Raw genomic sequence first — 26,711 nt, forward strand, 5'->3', positions numbered from 1 at the left:
TGAGAAAGGTGTATCATAATTAACACTACATTGACTCTCAATAGTGCTGCCTGGATTTACAATAATCCCAGAGAGCTGAGCTGAATAGGCAATAATATTTTTATTGTTCCTGTTGTATGTGGCCATACGGCGAGGCAGCATTCATTAAAGCTTTCGAGTGACTTTTAATCATAATTTAATCATAACTCCATTTACTCAGAGCACCCATGCCAGCACTTGTTCTGTGTGATTTAACTGGTCCACTGTTTTCAAAGCAGTGGATGACTACATTTCCCACATTTATATACATCGCAGGTAGGCAATTCGTGGCATTTTTGTACAATTTATTGTCGCATTCATTCAAGGACAAATGATGTGAATATTACGTTCTTGAAAGTCCTTGCCGTGAACCACGCTGTTGCAAACGGTTACAACTTCTATTGCAAGCTATTGCGAGGTGAGTCTAATCGTTTCCAGCCACGTTTTCCTTTTGGTGTCTCTCTTGTTGGCATTTCAAGTGTGAAGACCTCAGACTTCAGACAAACTAGGACTTGTGGGAACATTTGCAATGGCATTTATAACTAACAAGTTTAAAAGTGTAGCCGGCACAAAGGAATATTAAATAATAAATTAAGATGGGAAAAAAAACAATCAAAAAGGAAAAACATTTTACTTTAACAATAGCAAAAAGAAATTTACAAAAAAATAACTGTCACAAGTATCATTAAACAGTCGCACATATTTTTAAAAAGACTATTTTTTAGCAGATTTAAATAGTTTTTCTTTTTGACTTTATATAGGTTGTCATTGTCATCATTGTTCATTGTTTTATGTTGCACTGAATCACCAAAGCAAGTTCCTATGTCTGTGAATTCTGTTTATTGGCAAAGGCAATAAACCTTTTCTGATTCTGATCCATAACAAATTGCACACAAATGAATTCAAATATTTTCCCTTCTCAGCAAAAAAACCCGAAACAAACTATATCTACACTGTTGATATACTTAGGATATAACTGTTCAAGTGGTGGCACAAAGTCTGCAGCAATAAAACTCCTCTTCTAAAACAATTTTAAAATTCGCTCTCCGCTATCGTGCGAAATAAGAGCCCCACTTTTTACAAACTCGCCCACTGGCACTGCTGCAGTTTGGAGATTTATGAGAAAATTCCTAATTGCAGCAAATTAAAATGCAGTAATGTTTTTGTAATGACTACAGAGAGGCGGAGAAAACATTTTGTGGACAGGTGTTTTATGAAGGAAGTTGGTGTTGAACAGATGGCTTCACCCAAACTTCACGTTAGGAGAGGTTTTATATCACTCGGGGCCGTGACAAGGAGAGGATGACTCATGTGAGGGCTACTGACCTCACCAAAGTGCTCTTCAACAACAAGCACTGCACTAAATTATAGCGGTTAGAAAGCCTATTATATGAACAATGGTATATAATGACAGAAGGTTTGTCCCAGAAGAAACAATACTGTGAAAGAAAGCCCTGCATCATACGAGTCCAAATGATTGAAAGTGCAATAGCAGCGTGCGAGCTTTAAACAGATAAACTTCATAAACTTGAGCTAGAGCTGGGAGATGTTGACAAAACGTAATATTTTTTGGAGTGTGCCCATAACAATATTATGTCAATCCAACATAAATGTGTTAAAACATGCCTTTAAACCAGGCATGTCCAAACTACGGCCCGGGGGCCAAATGCGGCCCTCAGACTAATTTCTGTTGGTCCTCTGGCTTCCTGCTGTTGGTCCAAACAACAAAAAGTAGTATTCTTTAGTTTAACATTTGGAAACTTTCAAGCATTGTGATGTTATACCAACCTAATATTAATGTTCCAAGTCTTAGTAAAGGTGTGGAGGCTCATCGAAACAATATCAAATGCAAAACTTCCCTTTAATAAGTAATAATTCGACATTGTCAGGTTGTTTGTGGCCCTCTGCTGCGTATATGTTTCAAAATGCGGCCCTCTGTGAAAAAAGTTTGGACACCCCTGCTTTAAACGTATTAGTTGAGGTTTAATTATCAGACAAATGTGAAATGCTTGAAATCATGAAAGTGCACAAATATCCCCTTATTCCATTATTTGAAAGTATTATTACTTTCTTCCTCTTTTACTTTCGATCAGCTCTTCTTGTACCATTTTTTTAAAACATGTTTTTTCTTTTAAATAAACAACAAACTCAATATTTAAAATGTGCTAAATAGCTGTCACATGTGCCACTTTTCTGTACTATGTTTGTTCCACACGTGAGCAGTAAAAAAGAGGGCAAATTAAGATTGAGTCTTGCCCAAAGACTGTTCAAGAGCGGTGCATGTTTTTATTTTTTATATCTATATTTTGGTGTCACGTTTTAAAATGATATTAGTTGTGGACCGACCGATTTATAGTTCTGCTGATTATATCGGCAGATGTTGGAGTCTGGTGAGACATCAGCCATTCACTAGAATTTGGTCTATTGACGGCGATGTTTTAGATTAGTATCCTAACTGGCCCCATTCAGCTACAAACAATTCATCATCTTCAGCTACGCCAAATTATGGACATGCCATACCTCATTTTAAAGATCAATAGCTCCAAAATCCAGATGCTGAGTTCCTATTTTCCTATTTTATTTTATTTTCCTATTTTTGATCGCCAGGCAAAAGTTGGCAAACGTTGTCAGCTTGCACAAGCCCAAAGCCCAAAGCGGCCATCAAACATGTCACACACTTTATCAACAATAACCAGCCAACTTCAGTTCTGTCAATATGACCTAATTCAGGGGTCACAGTGCATTTATGTGTGACAAGTGTGATTTAAGTGTAATTATCATACGGTGTTTGGTAATTGTATTATTGAGAGACCTTTTTTCAGGTGCAATCAAGAGCACCTTCTCATTTACAGTGGTAACATGGTCAAATGGCTGCTGTTGTTGTTACTGCATAACAATAATAAAGAAATAGTAATAATAGTAATAATAGTAGTAGTAGTAATAGTAGTAATAAAAATAGTAGTAGTGATAGTAATAGTAATACTAGTAATAGTAATACGTAGTAATAGTAGTAGTAGTTGTTGTTATTGCTGTTATATTATTTTTAACTAAGGGAAAAACTATGCAAATGAACATTATTAACAAGCATATCACCATGACCAAAATAGTAAAATATCCAGGAGATGATTGATCAATCGTTGTGGTCGTTCATGCTAAATACAAACAAAAATAATAAATGAATCAAATTTTCCGATCAATCATAATCTGCATTTCTGAGTCTCTTAATATTTGCATTTGGTCCAAAAGATTCCTATCTGTCGAGCCCAACAATAATTTATGCTTGAGTCGAATGTTTTTCAGCAGTTGAAATTATTATGATCCAGGCAGATGTTTGCTGCTATTGTGCAAATCCTGTTGAAGTTTTAATTGCCGTGCTGTTCGTATAAGAGCAACTGGCAGTAAATCGTTTTTTTAAGGAATCAGTAAAGTTTATATCTAGCTGAATAACTTGTGTAACAACATAACAAAATGTATGTCATCAAATCACCTTGTGGGAAATAACTCATGTGTTACATTATCCTCGATGCTGTAGATTCTGTAGTTTAAAAGCAGCATTTGTTTAAGTCCTTGGGCAGCTACAATTATAACAATACAGAAGGTTCTAGCTACAGCCCTGAGAAATAAACCACACATTATTCACAGATTCACCATCAATATCACAGCAAGTGCAGCACGAACCACACACAAGCTTTTTCCTGCCTCTCTCCATGTACAATTTCAATTATCTTCTGCTATGCACCACAAACCCCCGAGCAGACCAAAAATGAGCAAATATTCATGATGCACAAACTTTTCTCAACAAGAGCATTACTTTGGAAAACAAGGGGCCATAATAAGAGCAGATAAAACAGAAAGCAGCAATGAAAACAAGAGGTAGAAACCCACGACAAGTTCAAGTCCAGTATGGGCGTGATTGACAGGCGGATTAACCAATCAGATGAACGCATCGGCCTGTTCTTGTCCAAACAAACATGTCGGCTTACGAGGAAGCATGGAAACGGAAAAACAAAATCAACACAGACGACTGAGAAGCGACGTGGATTTCTGCAGCGTCAACAAGCAAAGCACGAAATAAATCTGAGGTAAAAGATGTTACATGCGGTATTCATTTATGAATCTTTATGGTCCATTTCCAGACCCTTTGGCAATCGAACGGACTGTAGAAGGGACTGGCCGGTCAGGCAAGTAGACCACTGGATTATTGCACACGTTTGATGCAGCAGTTTAGTCAGCATTTGGAGAATCTGGTTAGCAGCGGCTCCATCTCTCACTGCACCTGCAAGTCCCTCTCCCTTGTTCTGATTTCCAAATTTAGTCCTCCCTTCCCCAACATCCCCTCAACACAGCAATGCTTAGCCCTGGTGTGCATCATCAAGCCTCGGTTTGAAATGTCACACTCGAATCTCTCAGTTTTTTTTTCATAGTCAAAGCCAAGGTACAGATTAATTTCTTCAGGGTAATTGTTGTAATTGCATCTCGCCACGTTTTAAGTGACTTGCTGGGTGTGAAAAAGGCTCTCTCAGACCAATCAAACGGCCACCAAGAACTTCATTTCACTCTTTAATAATTGCCTCAGGTTAAGCTCAGTTGCAGGTCTGTTCGAGGACGTGATCATAAGTGCTGTCATCAACCAGACTCCCCATCAGCCCTGACGCGACCAAACAAAGCTCTCCAAATGAAGGAACGAGGAGAGAAAGAGCAATATCCACAATTTCAGAAGAGGAAGGTCGAAAACAATGGCCAGGTTTACATTTGTAACAGAAATCTGATCATTATCTGATTGCTGGACCTTTAATATTGTTGAAATGACATACAAACTGCAAAATCTGATGTAAGTAATCAGAGGGATCTTAAGCAGAAAGAAATCTGATCATTTGTTGCATGGTTATCATTTGAAAAACATTATAACCCCAAAAAATGTCATAATAGTCAGATTTTGAGTGTGCATGTAACCGCAGCAACACAAGCACACCAAAATTTGATTGTTATCTGATTTCTGGACCTTTTTCAAATTATTTAAATGACATGCAAACCACAAAATCGGATGCGAGTGTTGAGAAGCACCGTGATCAGAAAGAAAGCTGATGTCTATTGTTGTTGTTTACATGTTATTTTAACAATCTTGTAACTCTTGTAATCTGATTATTGTATGTATGTTCACGCTTGTGCACGTTCTCACAAGGAAAATTATACAAAAAATGTAATCTAATGTAAAAAAAACCAGACAAAAACAATAGAGAAAATGTTAACTATCGAAACGTTATGTGTATTTTCTCTCCTAAATACAACAGCTACTCTAAACATCCATTTATTACATGTCACCAGGCGTCTATTGATGATCCCATTTCTCTTATGCATGGAAACACAGCCCAGAAATCTAAACAACGATTGGTTTCTGTATCTGATTGTTACTGGCCATGCAAATGAACCCAGTGATGCGATGACTGACAGCGCGATGCAGCTTGGCTTTGCATTGCCTCAAGTAGCTCACAACACAAACACACTCATTACACATCACAATCAACACTGCACATCTACAACTTCATAAACAACTGAGGCAGAAAAAGAAAGAAAAAGAATAGAGGATGCGCATAATCACGTCGGATGATGCTCCTGACATAATCACTGCGTCGCCCGGGAACACCTGCTTAACTTATTCTAACAAAAAATACATAAAAGGGGGGGAATGTGTCAAGGCGTACCTCTGCTTCTTAGTTCATGCTTGTAGAGGAGGCGAAGATGACAGTCCAATCTGATTTGTGCCGTAGTCCCGGAGCAGAGCGTAGCAACAACGCGCTTCTCCCGCAAACTACTACTTGGCCGCTGCAGGCTCCCGCTGTCACTACAACTGACCCGTGATCAACGTGGGACGACACGCGGCCGCTTCCCACGAGCCAAGATGCGGGTGGACGAGGTTGTGAAGAAGTAGCAAGGAGAAGAAGCACGCGAGAAAGAAGAGTAAAAGTGCAGATGGAGTGGGAGCAGGGTTATTGTCGGTGTCATCCACAGAGGAGAGGAGTAGTGACGGACACGGCAAGCCCCACCCCCCGCGCTCCTCCGATGTAACCCAGCAACGATTTAAGCTTTTTCTTTTTTCTTTTTTTTTCTTTTAATCATCTTTGCGTGTGATTTTCAAGTAATGAACATGACTGTCATCTGTTTGCGTTTAAAGTTGCAAAAAAAATGGGAGTAGAATTAGGCAATTTTACAATTATTGGATGTTCAATGGCAACGTTTATTGTGGTGGTGTTGTTGTTGTTGTTGTTGTTGTACCTTATTGCAAGTCATGAATAGAATTGTGATGTCATGTTTCTATGCCACAACAAAAGTCCAGAAAAAACAAAAACTAAATTGTTAGGTAGAATCATTAGAAAACCCAATAATTAGATCTGATTTTTGGCTGCACAAACGCATACAAACCGACAAATAATAATAATAATAATATGTAATTGCACCTGTTTTCCACATACAGCAGTTACTTTAAAAGTCCATTGATTAACTGAGACATGTCAGGTGTTTTTAAAATGACTTAATCTTTAACATTTTATCTTTGTTTTGTTTGTCACATTATTCTGCCCTTTTTTTTCAAATATTTGTGTGAAACAATTAAGACTAATTCAGATTAGTCACATCAGATGTAACTGTTTACATGGCAGAAAGTCCAGAATTCACGTAATCAGAGCTTCCATCCTCCTGTTCCTCCTCTGTCTCTCCTCTGTCTCTCCTCTGTCCCTCCTCTGTTCCTCCTCTGTCTCTCCTCTGTCCCTCCTCTGTCCCTCCCCTGTCCCTCCTCTGTTCCTCCTCTGTCTCTCCTCTGTCCCTCCTCTGTCTCTCCTCTGTCCCTCCTCTGTTCCTCCTCTGTCTCTCCTCTGTCCCTCCTCTGTCTCTCCTCTGTCCCTCCTCTGTCCCTCCCCTGTCCCTCCTCTGTTCCTCCTCTGTTCCTCCTCTGTCTCTCCTCTGTCTCTCCTCTGTCCCTCCTCTGTCTCTCCTCTGTCCGTCCTCTGTCCCCCCTCTGTCCCTCCTCTGTCCCTCCTCTGTCTCTCCTCTGTCTCTCTCCTCTGTCCCCCCTCTGTCTCTCCTCTGTTCCTCCTCTGTCTCTCCTCAGTCCCTCCTCTTTCTCTCCCCTGTCCCTCCTCTGCCCCCCCTCTGTCCCTCCTCTGTCCCCTTGTTGTTGGGGGAACAACCGAGCAGAAATCAGTCTGTGTGTGATGGTCATGGACTTGCAGTGGTAAAAGTGATCCACACTGATCTTCTCTTTGAAACACCATATTTACTGCAGTGAAGCGCCATTTCTGCGCTGTTCCAGAGGCTAGGGGCACATTTTTTTAATCCTCCAAGGGTGGATTGGGTCGAGGGGTGCTAGAACATTTTTGAGAAGCTCTGGATTAGATAGTTGGTCTACATGTAAAATACAGCCAGTTTTATTAACAATAAATACAGTACAGGAAATTGAGATATTTCAAAGTAATTGAAAGTAATTTAGCACCAGTTACTGCTTCTAAGCCAACATAGATCACTGCACATCATGTTTATTGCTGACTGAGCTCATATCTCATCATTCTTGTTTGGGTTTTTAAATGTATTTAAATAAATTCGGTGCCCGTCGTCATTAAATTACAAGGTGCTTTATTTTGAAAACAAATACGGGCAGAAATACATTCACTTTTACTTAGTGTTAACTTGACTTTATGAAAAAGACCAATCGCAGTGGGCGCTGACACAAATGTGCAGGTTTTATCATTTAAAGTGCTGAGACGGGCGGTGCTTACACAAAACAAGCCCCCCACAGAGACCAGGACACGCCGATACTGAAATCAATAACACTCTGTGGGATCACTTCCTTGTGTTGTCAACTGCTAGAGAAAAGCACGAAGAGCACACTTTAAACGGGTCAGACGAGACTTTGGCAACGAAGGACTTTGTGGTAAATCGCAATTATTTTTTAAGTTATTATAAGTTGTTTGTTAAGTTGTGCTGACAGACACCGAATGCTAACGTTAGCCTGTTGTCTCTGCACTGGTTTAGCTACAAGATTATAACGCTAATATTATAATTTGCGTTTACTACTAGCTAAAAATTACCTGTAAAATGGTTAATCCCGCCGTCTATCGCGATAAATAAAATGTTAATGTGTTATATGTCATTTATTTGTATTAAACAAGTTATAACTTCTAATCAAGTTATGCTTATGCTTCATGACACTGGCTATGTTTACATGTTTAGCTACACATAAAACATTAGATCACTGTCTGATTTCTGGAGTTCTCAGATTATTTATTGAAATGACTGCATCTGATGTGAGCAGTCTGAGTTCTTGATTGTTCACGCCTGTGCAAGTTTTGGAAAATTATGCTATTGGAAAGTTGTTTAAAGTTCCTTGTACTTTGTTTCCCAAATGCAGCAGTTCCTCTGAAAATCAACTGACACGCCTCACCATAAATCATTCTTTGTGTTTTCTGATTTTGACTGTGTAAAGGATGCCAGTGACCTCCATTCACATTAGTATGACCAAAACCAAATGGACTTTTCACTAATACGTTTTAAAAAAGTAAGGAAATGTCTGCTTAAATTTCTGTGTAAGAAAATAAACCATTTTGTTGTGTTTGTTGTGTTTTCTTTGTATTCAGATATGGACAATAACTGAAACAAATGTCCTGAGCATCTTGTCGTGACCAATACATCCATGTGTATTATCTTCTTCAAGTTTGACCCCAGGCCTGCATCCAAAAACGCCTACAGGTACAGATTAATATTTCACACATGACTTCTCCTGTGATAAAACTCCTGTAATAAACCCTCATATCATGCAGCCCAGTGTCGTCTGCTGTTACTAAGCGACTAAGCAGAAAGCAAAAGTAGGACAAGTGAAGCGTGAGTTAGTTTTGTTCTATCTTTGGAGATAATCCTTGTTCCTCAATAAAGACAGGAGATCACATTCACCTGCTTCATTACAAAGGCATTCAAAACGTATGCAAAACTACAAGAGTCCATTCCTTTTTCAGTCTATTATGGCTGAAATAATTGAATTGATTAAATGTAACGAATCGATAATTGAAATGACCTTCAACAAATGTAATGAGTAATCAAATTATGGTTACACGGACTCATGCACAGGCCATGTGCTGAGAGAAGAGGTCTTATGACCCGGATCACTTCAGCTTTATCGGGGTCAAAAAATAAAATATAATTGATTGGCCCTTCACAATACAGGCAACTAATGGATTAATCAAAAGTAAAATCCAGTGAGTTAGTTGCATCACTACATTGAATTTTTCTTTCCATTGTGGCATTAGTTGCTCCTCGTATGTCCCATCTGCTCTAGTTACTGAGATTTATGGCACGAGGGCTTCTTATGATTCAAAGTAAAACATTAGGTATTCAACCTTAAAATCTCTCTTTACTTCAGTTTTATGCTCACATGGATTCTACTTGAATGTACTAAACTGTAAATGTTTGTCGCCCTTAAACACTCATCTTGTATTTGTTTCTGACATGCTAAGGCTGGTTTGTCCTGTCCTGTTCCTGTAAAATATAACTCCATAAACCGGTTTATGTGGCCTAAATGCATGTAGAGTAAGTTTGCCTTAATATTATTCAGAGTTCAGTCTGAACTCCCTGCATCACTTTCAATAGTGAATAAGCCTCACATGTTTAAGGGTGCTTTTACACTTACACTATTTAGAGCGGTTCAAGTTCACCTGCACTTGTAGTTCGTTTGGGCTGGTGCAAAAGCAGACCTCTTTGATTTGGTCTGGACTAAAGAACCGTACCGAGACCCACGTTTGGAGAGGGTCTTGGTAAGGTTCCAAATGGACTCCCCGCAGTTCGTTTGTGCTAATGCTAACCCAATATTTTAATAGATCCATGCGCTAACCGGCCTCGATTCAGCCCAATTAGTTTTATGATCTAAACAAGCTTCTGTAGCGCGCTGAACACAAATGCAATAAATCCCAGTGTGATGATTAAAACAGGAGAAATAGACCATGAATGGGGAGGAAATAAATAATCCCTGTTATTTTATCTTATAATGCAAAATTATATGACACCACTGACGCCAATCACTCAAAACAGTTGAGTTTTCTGGCTAAGGCCCAAAAAAACATTGGAAAAAAAAATCCAGGTGTGACGAGTTCTTGCTGGTGTGCTCACGGCGACAAACCACACTTTTTAGTCGCTGCTCTGAACAGCTGCAAGTTGATCTGGCGCTGTACTCACACCACGTTTATGAAAGATGTTTGCTCATAAAACAATTATGTGAATTTATATCCCACAAGTAAAGTGGGCCTAGTGTTTTTGGTTCAAAATGCATCCAACGAGTTAATCTAACCGGTGGGATAAACGCGGACACACCGCAACAGAGCTGTTGCCCTGGGCGCGTGTAGATCCACTCGTCCCAAAAAGTTTTCCAAAGCACCATTGCTTGTCAGTGCCCAGTCGTACTTTGGAGTCTCGTTGACCAAAAGGATCACTTGCAAATAGGCATTTCCAGCAGTAGTTGGAATCGCCACCGCCATGACTGCCAGTCTGCACGCTGACCAAAAACTGATCAAAAGTGCAGCAATTTTCATATCTTACAATCCCCACAGATGATTTTTTTCCCGCAGCTTTTGGATTCTCTCTCACAATTTGACATTCTCGAAACGTACGGCCAGTAAATATGCGATAAAATGTTTAAGGTCGGGTTTTCTTTATTTTGAAATTCAGGTCGGTCGGGTTACCGGAAACACAACTTTTTTTTTTTGTGGCCTAATCAGTGAACACGGGCTCATAAAGTAAAGTGCTGCGGCAAATTCTCAAAACATTTACGTGGATTTATTGTAGTACAATGGTGTGGCAGCATGTACTGTCATATCTTACCTTAAGCTGCATCTTTATAACCCGGACAGCATTAATAAAGTTGGAGTGGTTTGTCGGCCCACTCATATCATGCAGCCGTCTCATTTTCTGAAGTAAACTTTTTCAAAATCAGACATCCCAATAATGCTAAAACCGGACACGGCTCCACTTTTCTAGACAAGTTGCAGATCAGGTAGAGACTTTCCTCTGGCCAATAGACCTGGTCCTATCCTGGTTTACCCTCTTTTTTTTTAGAGGCATTTTGTGGGACATTAAATCCTGTGCTTAAATTATGTATCAAACTCAAGCCTATTGTAATCCCATGTACTGAATGAATCTCTTCAATAGTGACATTTCCAGTCAGCTCCATGGTAACTCTGGTTAAGATCTGGCTTGGTCCTGGTTTACCCAAAGTTCTGTTACTCTGTTTTACTCTTGATTTAGTCTTGTTTAAGTCCAATAAATCCTGCGCTGGAAGTAGTCCATATTCAGTGAGTTGTTAGTGCAATCAGTTCCATGTCCTGCCTTTTCCAGTCCTCTGCAGTGTGTGTGAATGAGCTCTCCACCTGCCCCAGCTCCAGTCTGTCCTTCCCCGGGGGGCGCTGACCCTGACTAAGGAGGAGATCATGACAGAGATGTGCTATGAGCTCTGACTCAGCCCTGAACCTCTGGAAAGGTGAAACGCACTGTGTCCTCATGCCCTGGCTAAATTTAGAAGCTGCAGGTCAGTTGGTTGTGGTGAGCTTGAGTAGGCTAAAGTTGAGGAATAATAACTTGTATAACCCATAAAATCCAACACTAAAGGGTTGATGAATACATGGTCGTACATATTTTTTTCACTGTTTTTGAAATAAATACCGAAATGTTTGAATTATTATTTCTTTAGTAACCTTCATTTAACCAACAAAAAAATGTTGACATAATACTAAATTAAAGTGGACTGGAGTGCATATCGTAAAAAGAAAGCTCCACAAACCTGCCATTTAAGTAGTTTTACATCAACAATTACATCTTTGAATATGTTCATAAGCTATTGTGAAAAGGTGTAATTTATACTGACAGAGAATCCGTTGAACTGTGTGCCAGTTTTTATTTCATGTGAATCAGCCCAGTAATTGGAGATACAGTGATCCCTCGCTATACAGTAACGCGGTTCACTTTTCGCGGTCTCGCTGCGTCGCGGATTTGCATCATGCATTGTGTTCTGCATTCTGATTGGCTAAACAGTCTCTGCAAGTCTACTCTACCTGTGTGTCAATAACGTTATGGATTAATATGTACACGTACGTAAAACCGCTTGCCAAATTGAAGTTTGCGAGGCCGGTGAGAGCGGCCCGCGTGAGCTTCAATGTTTTATGGAGTATTTCATTGTATAATAACTGTAAAAAAAATAAAGGTTTCTACTTCGCGGATTTCGACTCCCGCGGGTTCTTCTTGGAACGTAACCCCCGCGATATACGAGGGATCACTGTTTATCAACCATAAACCATGACGACACATCTACAATCTAATAATTCTCACTTGAGCTCCAGCTCGGGGATTCCTTTATTGTGATTTCACACAAATGCAACCAGCGCGTTTGTATACAACGACAGCTAATCCCTTTTTAAATCAGGTTTATATGTTGAATGAAAATGCACAAATACTATGCCGTTGTTTAATGCATGTATGATTCACTGCGGCTGACGCTTCCAGCTTTGATAGCCCTTTAATCACTCCTCTACACGCTTACCCATGATGCAGCTGGCTTACTGTCACTGTGATCACGGCTGCTCGTATGTGATTTACCCGCAGGATCTTATCGCAGATGCTCTCTTCTGTAGCACAGTTTTTCGCGCTGCAGTGGTTCAGAAAGCGGCCGTACTGTACCTACATCCCCAGCAGAACTTGTACAGACAAAATGCTACCTTTGGACGTGCGCGCTTTGACCCTGCGCAAGGTCAGGTTCGCGTCTCCATTTGCACTCGCTCCGGTACGATTTCACAGGGGCACAAAGGCGTCAGTGCCACCCAGAGCCGAGCTGCAGCCTCGAGCCGACACAAAGAGGTCAATATAGTTCATTAGCGTTTTCCCCTTGTTTCTCGTTTCCCGCGGGTGAATAAATGCCCCGGTACAGTTTAAATCCATTTCACAGTGGATTTAACTCGCTTGTATAGAGTCTGTATTACATAAGAGAGCGAGGAAGGGAGGGGGAGAGAAAGGAAAGGAGTCATCTTGCCTTTTACTTGATTGAGGGTTATGCAAAAATATAGGTTATTTTCTTCTGCTTTCGTCCAGTTCTCACCAATAAAGAACAAATATGAAAAGGAATATAGGAAACAAACATTGAGGGGGAGGAAAAAAAGCACAATTATTCTCTCAAAAACACATTTTAAGAAAGAGATTAATGAAAACAACTTTTTTTTTTTTCTTGTCACAAAAATTGGGAAGTTAATAAAATATTGTGTTTTCAAAATTAATTTAATAACGGGCGGCAATATTGACAAAATCTCAATGTATTTTTGTCATATCTCAATGAAAATGTGATGTCAATCCAACAGAAATGTGTTAATCTATAAAAGTATTAGTTGAGGTTTGGTTTATTCAAGAAATGTGAAATGTCTAAAATAAATCCCAAACTTTCAGAAATATTACCTTTTACCTTTTTTTTTATTTTAAAGTTAATTTTAAGAAAAAAATTCTTTTTTTCTTATCAGCTCTTTTTGTAGCATTTTCTTCCCATAAAAGATATACTCTGTTACATTTTTGCCCATCTTCAAACACAATATTCCCCCTGAGCGTTTAGTACATTCTGCAATTATATCAATCTCCTCCCCTGTACACTATTCTGATTATTATGTGTGACATTCTGATTGATCTGTAATAAGATGTAGTTCAAAGTAGCATCGAGGGAAAGGCTCTAAGTGATTCTGTTTCCTGGGAAAAGCCCCGTTACTACAGCAACCCACAGTAAACACTACAATATACCATCTGTGTGAGGCACTAATCGCTCCTACAGCGTTTGATACAGGTCACACTTTTGGTCACAGTAGTTAATGGCTAAGTGCACCGCTCCCACAGGGGCCCGGAGTACAGAAGGGTTAAGTAGTGTTGTCGTCGTGCTGAAATGAAAAACGTAGGAATATAATCTACGATAACAATTTGTAATGCCACAAATGATAAAAATGGTCAAATGTAATATAGTACTTTCTCTATTAAACATTGTGGTCTTCTATTCTAGTTCTGATACAGCTCAATATCATTTAAAAATGTTCATGAAAGGGCAATTTTTTTTCAGCATTTTGAAGATGAAGTACCGTATTTTCTGGACTATAAATCACCCCGGAGTATAAGTTGCACCAGCCAAAAAATGCATAATAGAGAAGAAAAAAACATACAAAAGTTGCACTAGAGTATGAAATGCAGTTGCAAGTGTGAAAATAACAAATAATATCAAGTATAAAAGTATACATGTAAGTATAAGTCGCACCCCGGCCAAAACTATGAAAAACTTATAGTCCGGAAAATACGGTATGTAGAAGATTTTTGAATAATAGAAATAATTTCAGACATAGAATTAGACGTTTATCTTCAGAGGTGGGTAGTACACTGGTACATTTACTTGTGTAACCTTGATTGAACTTCTTAGATTAGTTTTCGCTGCATACATTTAGTCCTACTTTGAAGTAACTTGAGTAAAAGTGTTTACACTGTGAGTAAAGTGACAGTATTCAAGGATTTGAAAATGAAAATGTTTCTTGCACCACTTTGTCAGATATGATTTACTTTTTCTCAGCTTTGTGTTGATCCTTTGAAAATACCAGATTTTGCGCATTATTTATTTATTTATTCAAATCAGATGTTACGTCCAGACAGTTACTCTTACAGTTACTTTCACTTGAGTTATAGTTTACCCAACAAATACTTTTTTACTCTTACACGAGTAATTTCTTTAACCTCTACTTTATACTCTTAAGTAATAGTATTGTGAAGTAACGTTACTCTTACTTTAGTACTCTGTTTATCTTTGCCGGACATTTTCCACAGTGAAGCATTAAACATACTTTTCTCTAGATCTAATTCAATTTTTAAAAAAAGAATACCTTGAAAAACATGCATTCTGACGATAAGCGGAATCGCCTCTCTGTAGTTCTTGTAACTTGTTCTCCTGCTTGTCTCCATGGCGATAGATATGTTTAATGCCATAGTGTGTGAACATTCTGGACAAAGCAATAACTTCTCCTTGAAGACGAGCAGGTGGTGGATCCTCCAGAAGAAAAGTTACACCGTCCAGTCCACCAAAAAGCAAAAAGCAATGACTGAAAATTCCCCTTAAAATGTAATCTGTGCGTCATTGTCTAAAAATGTCCCTTTTTCAAATCAAATCTGAATGTGATTTGTTCCATTTTGTGAATGTCCATTATATTTTTGATCCAGTCCTTTGTCGCCGGCTCAGTTTGTGTCATCTATGTTTTTTTCTTCCCTTCTTCAGAATATGCTCCAAAGAGAGAAGTTTGAATTATGAATTATTAAATGCACTTTTCATCTGCGCTTCCTTGACCCTTTTCTGTCTTTTTTGCTTTTGCCTAAAAAAACTAAACCGGCCAACTTCACGGCTCTTTGATGGCGCTGAAAATATTTTTACACCGTTTTATTCAGTCTCGAAAATGCTCCAGTATGTTGTGAGTTTTTCCCTTCAGTTGTATTGCTATTCAACACTCACAGCAAAGGCTTTTTCACGTTTTTATTGACTTCATGTTAATGTTGTTCTAGTAATCAATGTGGTGCCAGTAATTCATGTTGTTTCCTTCCAGGCTAATTTTGGCGGCAAACAGAGATGAAGTCTACAGTCGGCCGTCCAAGGCTGCACATTTCTGGGGGACCAACAATGAGATCCTCAGCGGTAAGAATGACCCAATGTTGTGTCAAGGAGAGTCTAATAACACATTAATCAGTTGTTGAATTGCCGCCGTTTTGCCAATTTAGCTTCTTGGTCTTTTTATTAACAAAGAAAATATTATCTACTCAACGGAGCGTGATCAATTAACCGTAAATTGGCTGCAGTTTGTTAACATTTACCTTCCAAACCTCAAATCGGCATCGTGCAGCTGTCGTTTTTAGATCCACTTCCGCTCGATGCTAAATGGCTTTCAATAATCAGGTAAATATCGGTTTCGCTCACCTCGCATCTCCGCGCCGCTCCATCACAGGACATCCCAGCGCGCCGTAAACTATATCTAATTGACTGATGTCCAATACACATTAGAGCCACGCAGGGGAAATCAACATCCCTCTCTTTTTTTTTTTTCTTTTTTCCCCCTCGCCGAAAGGGGGAAAACGTCGGACAGCCCTCGTTGTTCGCGGCGCTGGAGGGGTCGGGACTCCAGTAGCGGGCGCTTAATTGATGGCCGCTTTTATGCGACGTGACGGGAATAAATGGCGCGCGGTCTTATCTGTGCGACCGGGCGCGTGGAGGCGCAGGGTTCTGTAGGAGGAGGAGGAGGAAGTAAAGCGATAGCACCCTGGGGCCTCAGGATACAGCTCCATCCGTGCCCCAGGGGGAATGAGACCATTTGGCTCTCTGTCTTTGTCAGTGTAAGTGGAGCTGTCTTCATGGATCAACAGGAAGTGGTCCAGACGTGCGCCGGACTTGTTTTTCGATGGCCAAATCAAGACTGAAACGATTAATACGCATATGTTTACAGTCACGTACTAAAAAAAAATTGTATTTTATTTTTATCGTTATCTGGACTACACAGACTCTAAAACGCATACGGATATATATTTTTGTATCGAAACGTCAAAAAATAGTTAACTACAGTATTTTCTGGACTATAAGTCGCACTGGAGAATAAGTTTCATTAGCCAAAAAATGCATAATAGAGAAGAAAAAAACATATTAGTTGCGCTGGAGTATGAAATGCGTTTGCAAGTGTGAAAATAACAAATAATATCACATATAAGTCACTCCGGTTTATAAGTATAAATATAAGTATAAATCGCACCCCGGCCAAAACTATGATTAAAAAGGTGCGACTTATAAAATACGTAAAATACGGTATTGATGATTTTCCAAAATAATCAACATTACTCGGAATACAGTGATAGAAGGCTTAAAGGTAGAGAATAATTACAAGCGTTATTTGGTTGATAATGTTTTGTAAACGTGTCAGTGTACAATAGAAATAATCGTTTGACTAGTCGACTGCTAAAGCAATCAGTGGCAGCCCAGCCCTATTTACAATTTGTATTTTATCTCAATTCATAGTCACTTGCATATATATAAGATACATTTACAGCCATCTGTTTCCTATGATGTCGATAACACTTGTAATAACTAAAAACTAATAATCGTGATTAGAATGAAAGAAAATTACTCAGAAACATGAAACTATGACTAATAGTAATAGTAAAAAGTATAGACTCTAAAACAAAATATGTGTAGGAATTAAAAGGTAAGTTGGTATTTCACTAAAAGTAAGGATTTCACTTTTGTTTTGTTAATAATCGTGAATAATTAACAGCCTCTCCAAATTCAAAGGTCGTCGCTGGGTCGCACCACGTTTCGACATCTTGTCTTCCCATCGTCCAAGTCAAACATAATTTAAAACGCTTTATTGTACTAGACACTAAATCAATAGTAAAAGGAGCAAAGTGGACTCTGTGGGAGGGTCCCAAGTTAAATAAGGAGACAGATTATTCAGAACGGACGTGTTCTGAATGTGTGACTTAAAACTCGACGTGCGCAGCGCTCACAGTTTCATGATGATTTGAATCTGTTGAGCAGGTCTTGACCAAGAGTCCGGAAAAGAAGGAGGATCATGGATGGGAATCAACAAGTGGGGCAAACTCTCTGCCATCACAAACTACATGGAGAACCCTCCCAACCCAGACGCACAAGGACGCGGTATGTTTGCTTTAAGGAAACTAATCAATTGCGTTCACGTGACGTCAAAACAGTCTAAAAAGTCCATATTTTAAAGTTGAGTCAGAATTTAATGGTAGAATTCATTGTTTAGCTGTCGGATTGTAGGTCTGTTTGACCTGGTTTATGGGTCTTATCTCTGTAATTAATGAGCCTATTCACATGAAACAAAAACTGGCATAAAGTTCAATAATGTTTCTGCATAAACAAGCAAAAGTGAAACTATTTCTTTACAATAGCATCAGAAAGTGGTGCCATTATTCAGCTCCTCTTAGCTTTCATTGTATTATTACATATTATGCTTATTTAGTTCTTGGTATGAAAGTCGTTTTTATTTATTTATCTGTACTTTGTTTTATTTATTTTTTTAAATCAACATTCTTGAACCTTACATATACTGCATGACCCTGAGTCTATTTATTTTCTTTAATAAATGCAAGTGAGTATAGGGAAGCGGGCCTCAAATATAGGACAGTACAGGATTACGCTGACATGAATGAATGGATGGATGTAAATAAACTCTGGGCAAGTTAACGAGGAGGAAACACCATTATTATCTGGTTCCAAGCTCATAAAGGTTGATTTAGTCTTTTTCATACATACACACTTACAGTAGCTCTTTTACTTTGTATGGGCAGGTTTCCTAGTGTCCAACTACCTTACAGAGAACAATGGAGACAGCTACTCTTACCTAAAAAAGGTGTCGGCAGACGGCCACTTGTACAACGGATTCAACCTCCTCACGGCAGAGTTCAGGTGAGTGGGACGGTGTTATGAACGTGGTTTTAATTGGGAAAAATGAGACCACATTTCACAGTGGTTTATGAGGTCGAACACAGATGTACCAAGAATACTTCATTTCCCGCCGTGTGTCAGAAAGTCAATTCTCCGGATCACAATCAAAGACGAGGCTCAGACAGAATTTCAATATAAAATGAAAAATAGATGAGAGCTATTTCTTAGATTTATGAAGATAGAAACTTTGTGCTTTGAGTCTTCTTTTACCACGAAACGGCAAAGCCAGCAAATTTAACATCTCAAGACTTTAAAGCTCAAGTTTGGGCTGTGGAAGAGTCGGCAAAGAAATATATGGGATTGTTTGTGAAAGAGGGTTTAAAGCAAGAGACGGCCTGTTCGGTTCAGTCCTGTAAAATTCTATTCCGTGTGAGACCTTTGCAATGCTGTGTTTCAACTTTGTAGACATTTAACACTGAAATGTGTTACTCTTGTGACGGGCTGTCAGTTGATTTTCTAGAGCCGGAAGGAAAGAACGTGAAGGGAATTGTATGGATGTTCTGTGAATGTAGAAACAAGACAAAGTATTCTGTTTCTTCCTTGTATTCATGTAGACAAGTGTATCCATACTAAAACTAGTATTGAAACTAGACACTAATTTTGTATCAACACTGAATAAAGGCAGGAGAGGTGCAAAGCCGTAATTAAGAAATGCTTTGTTGTCCTGCTGTATTATTATTTGATATATTTAAAAATCTCCTTGCTGGGGGTAGGGGGGGTATTTGAACCCCTCCTTCAGCAATTGTCTGTGTCATTGAACAGCAAAAAATATTTGAAAGAACAAAACAAGGAGGAAAAGCCTGTTAAAATATGAATGAATCGTATTGCATTCTGAGAATCCCCCTCACTCTCATGGTTTGCGTCTTTATCAAAATAATGTTAATAAAATTATTTCAATGCCACTAATTTGAAATGCCAGTTGCTTTGCTGTATAATTACCATAATCTAAAGACCAATGCATTATTTTGGCAAACATGTACATTTACTGACCTTTAAGTAAAGGTCAGTAAATTATGATGATGGAGCCACAGCTACTCTGGGGCAGACTTACTGAAGTGTGACTGCCAATCTGCTCCTCCAAACAGTCACTCACACCACAGTCATACAAAGGCAAGGTATATGAAGTGTCTTGCCTAAAGGCACAATGACCAAGTACTACTCAGCTCCTGAGATAAGACGAGATGGGGCATTGACATGGAACATCTGTAAACACGCTTTTGTCACAGGCTAAAACACACGTACTTTTACCCTCAATAGTACACACCTACTTTACCCTACTCCTGTATATGGTATGGGTGGCCGTTGGCTGATAGCTAATAATAAACCATTAAAGTGGCATTATGAAGCGATACTGTGTTCACTGCGTACAGTACAGCTGAGACACATAATTACAAAATGCATCTCCATCACAGTGTATTTGTTTTCCTCCGAGTAGCATCGACAAAGCCCAGAGGAAATAAAGCGTTTTGTCTCCCAATCGATGAGCGCATCTGGTGCGTAAGGAGCTGCTGAGTGTAGCAATTATACCGGATCCCTCATTCTTCTGCAACACTTGTGATTTATGACACTGAGGAAGATGAGCACGCCAAGTATTTTACTAGTTCAGAGTATTTATCTCTGAACACAACGTTCGGCCTATAAAAAACATACAAACGGGTTTTGGAGACGCATAACTACCGTTCACTCATTAAAATTTTTGTTTTCTCAAAAATAATCTATTCAACTTCATTGTTCTTATGGTGAAGTGTCTTATTATTCTGCCTGGATTTAAAATATACTAAAATTAACTAAACTAAGTAAAAAATAAATACTAACTGTATATCTGGATATCATCAGTATTAATAGTATAACCATGAAAATGGACTCAGCCACATCAAATCAATAACATCAGCAGCTTTTTACCATCTAAAAAACATTGCCAAAATAAAAAATATAGCGTCCAAACCAGATTTGGAGAGACATGTGTTTGTCTAGTAGATTAGACTACTGTAACGGCCTGCTCACTGGCCTCTGCAAACGAGCTGTAAAACAGCTGCAGTACATCCAGAACGCTGCTGCTCGGGTCCTGACTAGAACCAGGAAGTACCATCACATTAGTCCTGTTCTCAGGTCTCTGGCTCCTGTGGCTCAGAGAATAGACTTTAAAGCTGCTCTGCTTGTGTACAAGTCTCTCCATGGCCTAGCACCAAAGTACATCTTGGGCATGTTAGTGCCATATGAACCATCTCGGACTCTGAGGACCTCAGGGACCGGCCTCCTGCTGGTGCCAGAATCAGGACTAAACATGGACCGGCCTCCTGCTGGTGCCCAGAGTCAGGACTAAACATGGACCGGCCTCCTGCTGGTGTCAGAGTCAGGACTAAACATGGACCGGCCTCCTGCTGGTGCCAGAGTCAGGACTAAACATGGACCGGCCTCCTGCTGGTGCCCAGAGTCAGGACTAAACATGGACCGGCCTCCTGCTGGTGCCAGAGTCAGGACTAAACATGGACCGGCCTCCTGCTGGTGCCCAGAGTCAGGACTAAACATGGACCGGCCTCCTGCTGGTGCCCAGTGTCAGGACTAAACATGGACCGGCCTCCTGCAGGTGCCAGAGTCAGGACTAAACATGGACTGGCCTCCTGCTGGTGCCAGAGTCAGGACTAAACATGGACCGGCCTCCTGCTGGTGCCCAGAGTCAGGACTAAACATGGACCGGCCTCCTGCTGGTGCCCAGAGTCAGGACTAAACATGGACCGGCCTCCTGCTGGTGCCAGAGTCAGGACAAAACATGGGGAATCTGCGTTTCAGTTTTATGCAGCTAAAATCTGGAACAGTCTTCCTGAAGATGTGAGACAGGCTTCTTCTCTAACAATGTTCAAATCTAAGCTAAAAACAGTTTTGTTTAGCTGTGCATATGACTGAAAGGATTTTTCTTTGCACTCTTCTCTTTTATGACTTAAATTGTTTTTAATGTGTTAATTTTTATTGTATTTCTGTTTCTTTAATTTCTTTGTGATTTTTCCTGCTGTGTGAAGCAGTTTGAATTGCCTTGTGTATGAAATGTGCTCTACAAATAAACTTGCCTTGCCTTGCCTTAACATTCTGAACCTTCAACCCTATAACCCAAATTACTGCTGTAATTTGCATTCTCAATTTGGCGATCTCGTGCCTCCTTTAATAATTCATAATCTGATCAGTTGAGTTTTACATGTCACTGCTTTGGTCACTGGAAGCTGTGTGCTTCCTATATATATATATATATACCATGCTGGGGTTTGGCCTTAGCGGGAAAAGCTATGTATATTTAAATTTTAATCTCCGCTTCTCTCAGCGGGATGCTCTGCAGGCTCCATATCCAACATATCATCTTTTCTGTAGCTTTGGTGTTTCTGATCTGATTTTAGACGCCCACTTTAATCAACGGCCTCAAAATGATCACTTTTTAATTGGAATTCTTTCAGATGTTTCTGTGAAATTAAGGATGCATGTCCTAGAAAAGGCTAATATTTTCATTAGAGGAAGATGGTACCGGCGAACAATTTCAAAAATTTCTATCCTCTAATTTTGTTTGAGTTTCACACAAGTATAATTTCTGTAATTCATCTGTAGATAAAAGGGGGGGGGGGAATCGATGGTGTGACGTGTGTTCAGTTCCTCTACATGCAGCGATGTGATGATGTTGAAGTCCATGTGATGCGAGCGTCTCCAGGCAGCGCTCCGCAGCTGTGACAGAGGCAGCGCTGCAGCCATCAGTACAGACAGAGGCCTCTTCATTAGAGCCTCTCGCAGCAGCATACTGATCACCGCTCTGACCGAGATCTGAACAACTCTTCCCTTTCTGTCCAGTGCTCCTCGCCGACAGCTGTTCCCTCATCTCGGCTCAAATCGGCTCACAGCAGCGCACAGGAGGGTTCTTAATACATAAGTGGAACTGTTCCTTTTTGTTATTTCCTTTTCATAAGAATTACCTTTTATACTTGGAGCCCTTGAAATCTTGAATAGAAAGAATAATAATGAATTGAACGGAACGGAAATTAATAAAATAATCTGTACGCTGTTGTATAATACTATACAGTATATTACTATTATTATGGTATTTCTTGTGAGTTATCAATGTTGGACACTGGGCACATAAAGAAACTGAATCGAAATAAAGTAAAAACTAATGCCCAACGCCCCACTTTGCAATGTAGTTTACAGGTACCGGTAGTTTATTTGCCATTTGTAGTTTGGAAAATGATAACAACAAACCGCATAAACATTGGACATAAGTTCAAAAACACTAAAAGAACCGAAGCTTTTGACACTGAAATATTGCACGCTAAAAAAAAGTGCTAGATCAAAGTTCAGAGTGCATTGTTCATCTTTTTCGTGAAGGAAGAATCTCGAACATGGCCCCACAGTAATACAGACAGATTATAGGAAATATTATTACAATTGCAAAAACATTACTGCATGAATAATTATATTGATTTTAAGAAGTTCTCACCAAACTTTTCCCAGAGTTTGTTGACTGAAGAAAAATCCCTTAAGAAAATACGATGTGAATAATTAACTAAGCTGGATATGAAAATGCTCCATCAGCCAAGATTTATTCAACATTCTCCTTCAGCGTCTTATTTCGGATGACCTGACAGTAATTCTCTCGGTCCACTTTGTTTGGCTGTGGAAATTGAGTACAAAAGTGTCATCACAGGCCCGTATTTGACTTGTAAACAAAATCAGTCCTTCTCATTTCTCATAGACTGTCTCCAAACTAAAACATGCAGCCATAATTATATAACGTATCTAGTCAGTAATTGCGTTGTGCAGAACACCCAGTTCCCCGTAGACTCTTTCCTGTCTCGCCAGTCGACTGGGACGCACTCCAAGCTGGACGTCGTTGAAGCCATGTTCCAGCACTTCTCAGGTTGACTGACGGCGCTAGTAAGGCTGTCGTAAAACTGACATAAAAAAAATCTATTTCCCAGCTTGTTCAAAGGAGTTTGTCATAATTTATTATACACTTGCCTGCACCAAAGCCCTCAAAGGCACTCTTGATGTGAGAGAGGTTTTTCTTTTAACACCTTTTTGAATGGGGATTTCTCTGTAATATTTAGTACTTTCTGGTATATTTGTGTTATTACTGTCCATTATGTCTTCAGTTTGTCTCAGTGTTCATTCATGCAATTGGTAAGTTGCACTTGGCAATTCAATCCTTGTTATTTCAGACAAGCACACTGTATCATATAATCCTAGCATGAGTATTTCATTGCGGGTATATGTTTACACAAATGATATACAAATAGTAGTAGGAAATTAATTGTTTTTGTTTCTAAATTCGAAGTGTTGTGGTTGCTTCAGCTGTCTTTAGTCATTATAATGCATTCATGTTGACAATGGATTGTAAATTGGATATAATTTTCCTTTTTCTGTCCCATTCAGAGCCCAACAGACCACAATGTGTTACTATGGAAACAGAGGCAGCGCTGAACCCGTCCATCTAAAACCAGGTCAATGTTTATTGCTGTTGCTGTAGTAACTAAACTATTCAGTAGGTCTCTAACCCGGCCAAAGGTCTACTAATAATAACTAATTTATTTGAATGGTCACATGGTTTTGAATCGTGCTTATATTATTACATGAATCATATCTCTTTCATAATGCACTCGTATCCATTGTCTGTAATTGCTTTGCCTGTGTTTTTGTGTTGATTTTCATGTAGCAGGAATCTATGGCTTAAGTAACTCACTGTTAGACACGCCATGGAAGAAGCTCCATCAGGGAAAGCGTCATTTCACTGATGTTGTCAGTGACCAGTCCTTGTCCTGTAATGGACTGGTGGAGGAGCTGCTCAACGTCCTCAAAAATGAAGAACTGTAAGCACATTTCTTATAGTTTAAAGTCTATTATATTACAGAGTAGACTGTATATTTCAAGAGTGGTGTCTTACAGTGCAATATTAGATGTCAGGATTGGCTGCTAACAACTAAAACAACATCAAATGGCAACATCTGATTTTATTCTAACCTGTATACAAAAGAAAAACAAGCCTGGGGGTAAATCTCTGTTAATGTATGTCACAATTGTGGCTTTTTCCATGCACACCAACAAATCTGATCATTATCTGATTTCTGGATTTGTCAGAATACAGTCACATCTGATGTGGGTAATCTGATTTCTTTCTGATTTCCCATCCTTGATGTTGCAAAAAGGGACAGACTAATGTGGAAAAGACAAAAATAAAAGGGAAAATTTTAAAGATTGAAAGAGTTATTTTAATATTCATTGTAATTTGTGTATTCTAGCTATCTGATATTAACTGGCTATGTAGATGTAGCCAGTGAAATTTGAATAGCACTTTATGCTAATTATGTTTTGTCATTTTATCAGAAATGCACCTGACCCAGTCCAGGAGCTTCAGGGCGACGGCTACAGTAAGACTATGATCAAGGCCCTGTCGGCTGTGTGTGTCCGCTCCCCTCATTACGGCACAAGGTCGGTGGCTTTGACCTCATAGAACTCTGCCTTGTTCTCGTTTTCCTCCCCATGCATTGCCCAGTGTGCGTGATAGCCTCTAGATTGAGAACAGAATGCTCCTGGAACATATAAACCCTCAGTATAATCAATCCTCCACAGTGAGCAAATGGAAACGAGGCACCTGCTTTGTGACGCCACACTGCGTTATTGAATACACTGACCTGTTCTGTAACTAAAGGCTCAGAAAATCACCCATAGCTTAATTTAACAAGATTTTATTTTCATGCATAGACTTGGAATGACATTTCTGAGCTGCCTTCATTACCTTTTCGATAAATTCTGAAAGCGACGTGACTGCTCAAACAATACTATTAGGTTTACTGCTACATTCACCTGCCATTTATTATCTCTTTGTTCATCCAGGACCAACACAATTATCTTGATAGACGCGGAAGGGAACGTCAGCTTCACCGAACGAACCATGCTCAACTGCGACACAACAAAGTGGAGCACTAATTCTTTCCAGTTCAAGATACAGTCATGAAGATTTTAAAAAAGGAACTGCATTGTGCCTTTTCTGAAACAACAACAACAACAACAACAACAAATTACCGGTAATCGGTCGACCTCAATGCCAGGCCACTGAACAGACTCTCACCACTTTCATGGCTAGTTTCATCTAGCTGCCTCAATATCATGTATTTCTTCTAATTTAAGTTAATTACTACTGTTTGTGTTGCCAAAGAACAGCATTTTTTAGTGCAAGCTTGCATATCTTTTACTCCGGGTGGGACTGGTTTGGTCACTCATTTTTTACCCATTATGCTATGTCTACAAACTGTCTACAAACCGTACTGCTACTTGAAAATCTATCAATTATTTCCACTTCAGTGCTTGTATCAAAGCTGAGCAGAAGTTATTTTATTTTAAAAAGCATCAATGTAATTTATTTCTTCTACTGTTTTGATTTCTCTCGTCAGACAGAATTCAAAACATGAGCTTATTGTGGTTTTGAAGAGGGCAATTTTACTGTAATAAAAAGCAAGTCAAATATGTGCCACAATCAAGAGAAGATTCAGTCTCTGGTGTCAGTTCCCATTTGTCATTTTGTATCTAATGGGATTTCATGAATGTAACTTTGTTGATTTACTTGTGACATCAACTGTCCAGCTTGGGTACTGCAACTCTCACCACCAGCATCCAACCCAAAAAGTAAAACCAGTAAACAGTACATGGGTATGTCTTTTTACGAGTTGGATTACCTAAAATGAATAATGTATGCCCAGAGAATTTACAAGTAGGCCTATATAATTGCTACTACTACCTATTTAATTACATACTTTACTACAATGGTACTTTTTGTGAAGCTCAAATACAATTTTGAGGTTAGAATATAGTATAGTTTCATATTTCTAATGGAGCAATGAACTCACTGACATTTCTGCCTTGGAAATGTTTAATCGTTGTTTATTTTTTGTTATAGAGGAGGGGTATTCCATTTTCCCAAGAGCCTGCGAGTGCTCAACACGCCACCACTTTTGACAAAATTTGGGGTCACACAAAATGTCCCCAGAACAAAATCTTAAATATAAAGGACAAACCTCATACAAGTACACAGAATGCAAAGTCAAGTGTTTTTATAAATCGGTTAGTTCTGTGTGTGGTGTCATTTTAACATCATTGATTACATTTACTGCATGTTGGCATTAGCTTGGAG

At 39.3% G+C, this 26,711-nt stretch overlaps 2 protein-coding genes across 10 annotated transcripts in view; one reads left to right on the top strand and one right to left on the bottom strand.

Annotated features, from left to right (window-relative positions):
- The window catches only part of arvcfb (ARVCF delta catenin family member b), a 243,346-nt gene extending 237,520 nt beyond the window's left edge, over positions 1–5,826 (bottom strand). For all 8 annotated transcript variants that reach the window (XM_072433079.1, XM_072433076.1, XM_072433080.1 and 5 more), the window contains exon 1: positions 5,721–5,826. The gene's annotated coding sequence lies outside the window, so the exon portion shown is untranslated. The remainder of the gene's footprint in view (positions 1–5,720) is intronic.
- Positions 5,827–7,806: 1,980 nt separating this feature from the next.
- tango2 (transport and golgi organization 2 homolog (Drosophila)) lies at positions 7,807–26,066 on the top strand. 2 transcript variants are annotated; one of them, XM_072433350.1, is made up of 9 exons: positions 7,807–7,942; positions 8,646–8,757; positions 15,648–15,736; positions 17,621–17,740; positions 18,397–18,514; positions 23,960–24,027; positions 24,240–24,393; positions 24,908–25,012; positions 25,418–26,066. In XM_072433350.1, the coding sequence occupies exons 2-9, from the start codon at positions 8,702–8,704 to the stop codon at positions 25,536–25,538; spliced, it is 831 nt and encodes a 276-aa protein (XP_072289451.1). In that variant the 5' UTR covers positions 7,807–7,942; positions 8,646–8,701; the 3' UTR covers positions 25,539–26,066. The 2 variants fall into 2 exon arrangements, with proteins under 2 accessions (XP_072289451.1, XP_072289453.1); XM_072433352.1 differs by having other exon boundaries at positions 7,808–7,942; positions 24,243–24,393.
- Positions 26,067–26,711: the final 645 nt, after the last annotated feature.

Source organism: Eucyclogobius newberryi, unplaced genomic scaffold (assembly GCF_026437365.1).
Source record: "Eucyclogobius newberryi isolate DKJ021-1_F unplaced genomic scaffold, fEucNew1.0.hap1 SCAF_6, whole genome shotgun sequence".
NCBI classification, from domain to species: domain Eukaryota; kingdom Metazoa; phylum Chordata; class Actinopteri; order Gobiiformes; family Gobiidae; genus Eucyclogobius; species Eucyclogobius newberryi.

Excerpts from the sequence above, each read along its gene's own strand:
- tango2 (XM_072433350.1), top strand. The coding sequence starts at position 8,702 with ATGTGTATTATCTTCTTCAAGTTTGACCCCAGGCCTGCATCCAAAAAC. Across the intron at positions 24,028-24,239 it reads ACCCGTCCATCTAAAACCAG|CAGGAATCTATGGCTTAAGT; the intron begins GTCAATGTTTAT and ends ATTTTCATGTAG. Across the intron at positions 25,013-25,417 it reads TCCCCTCATTACGGCACAAG|GACCAACACAATTATCTTGA; the intron begins GTCGGTGGCTTT and ends TTGTTCATCCAG.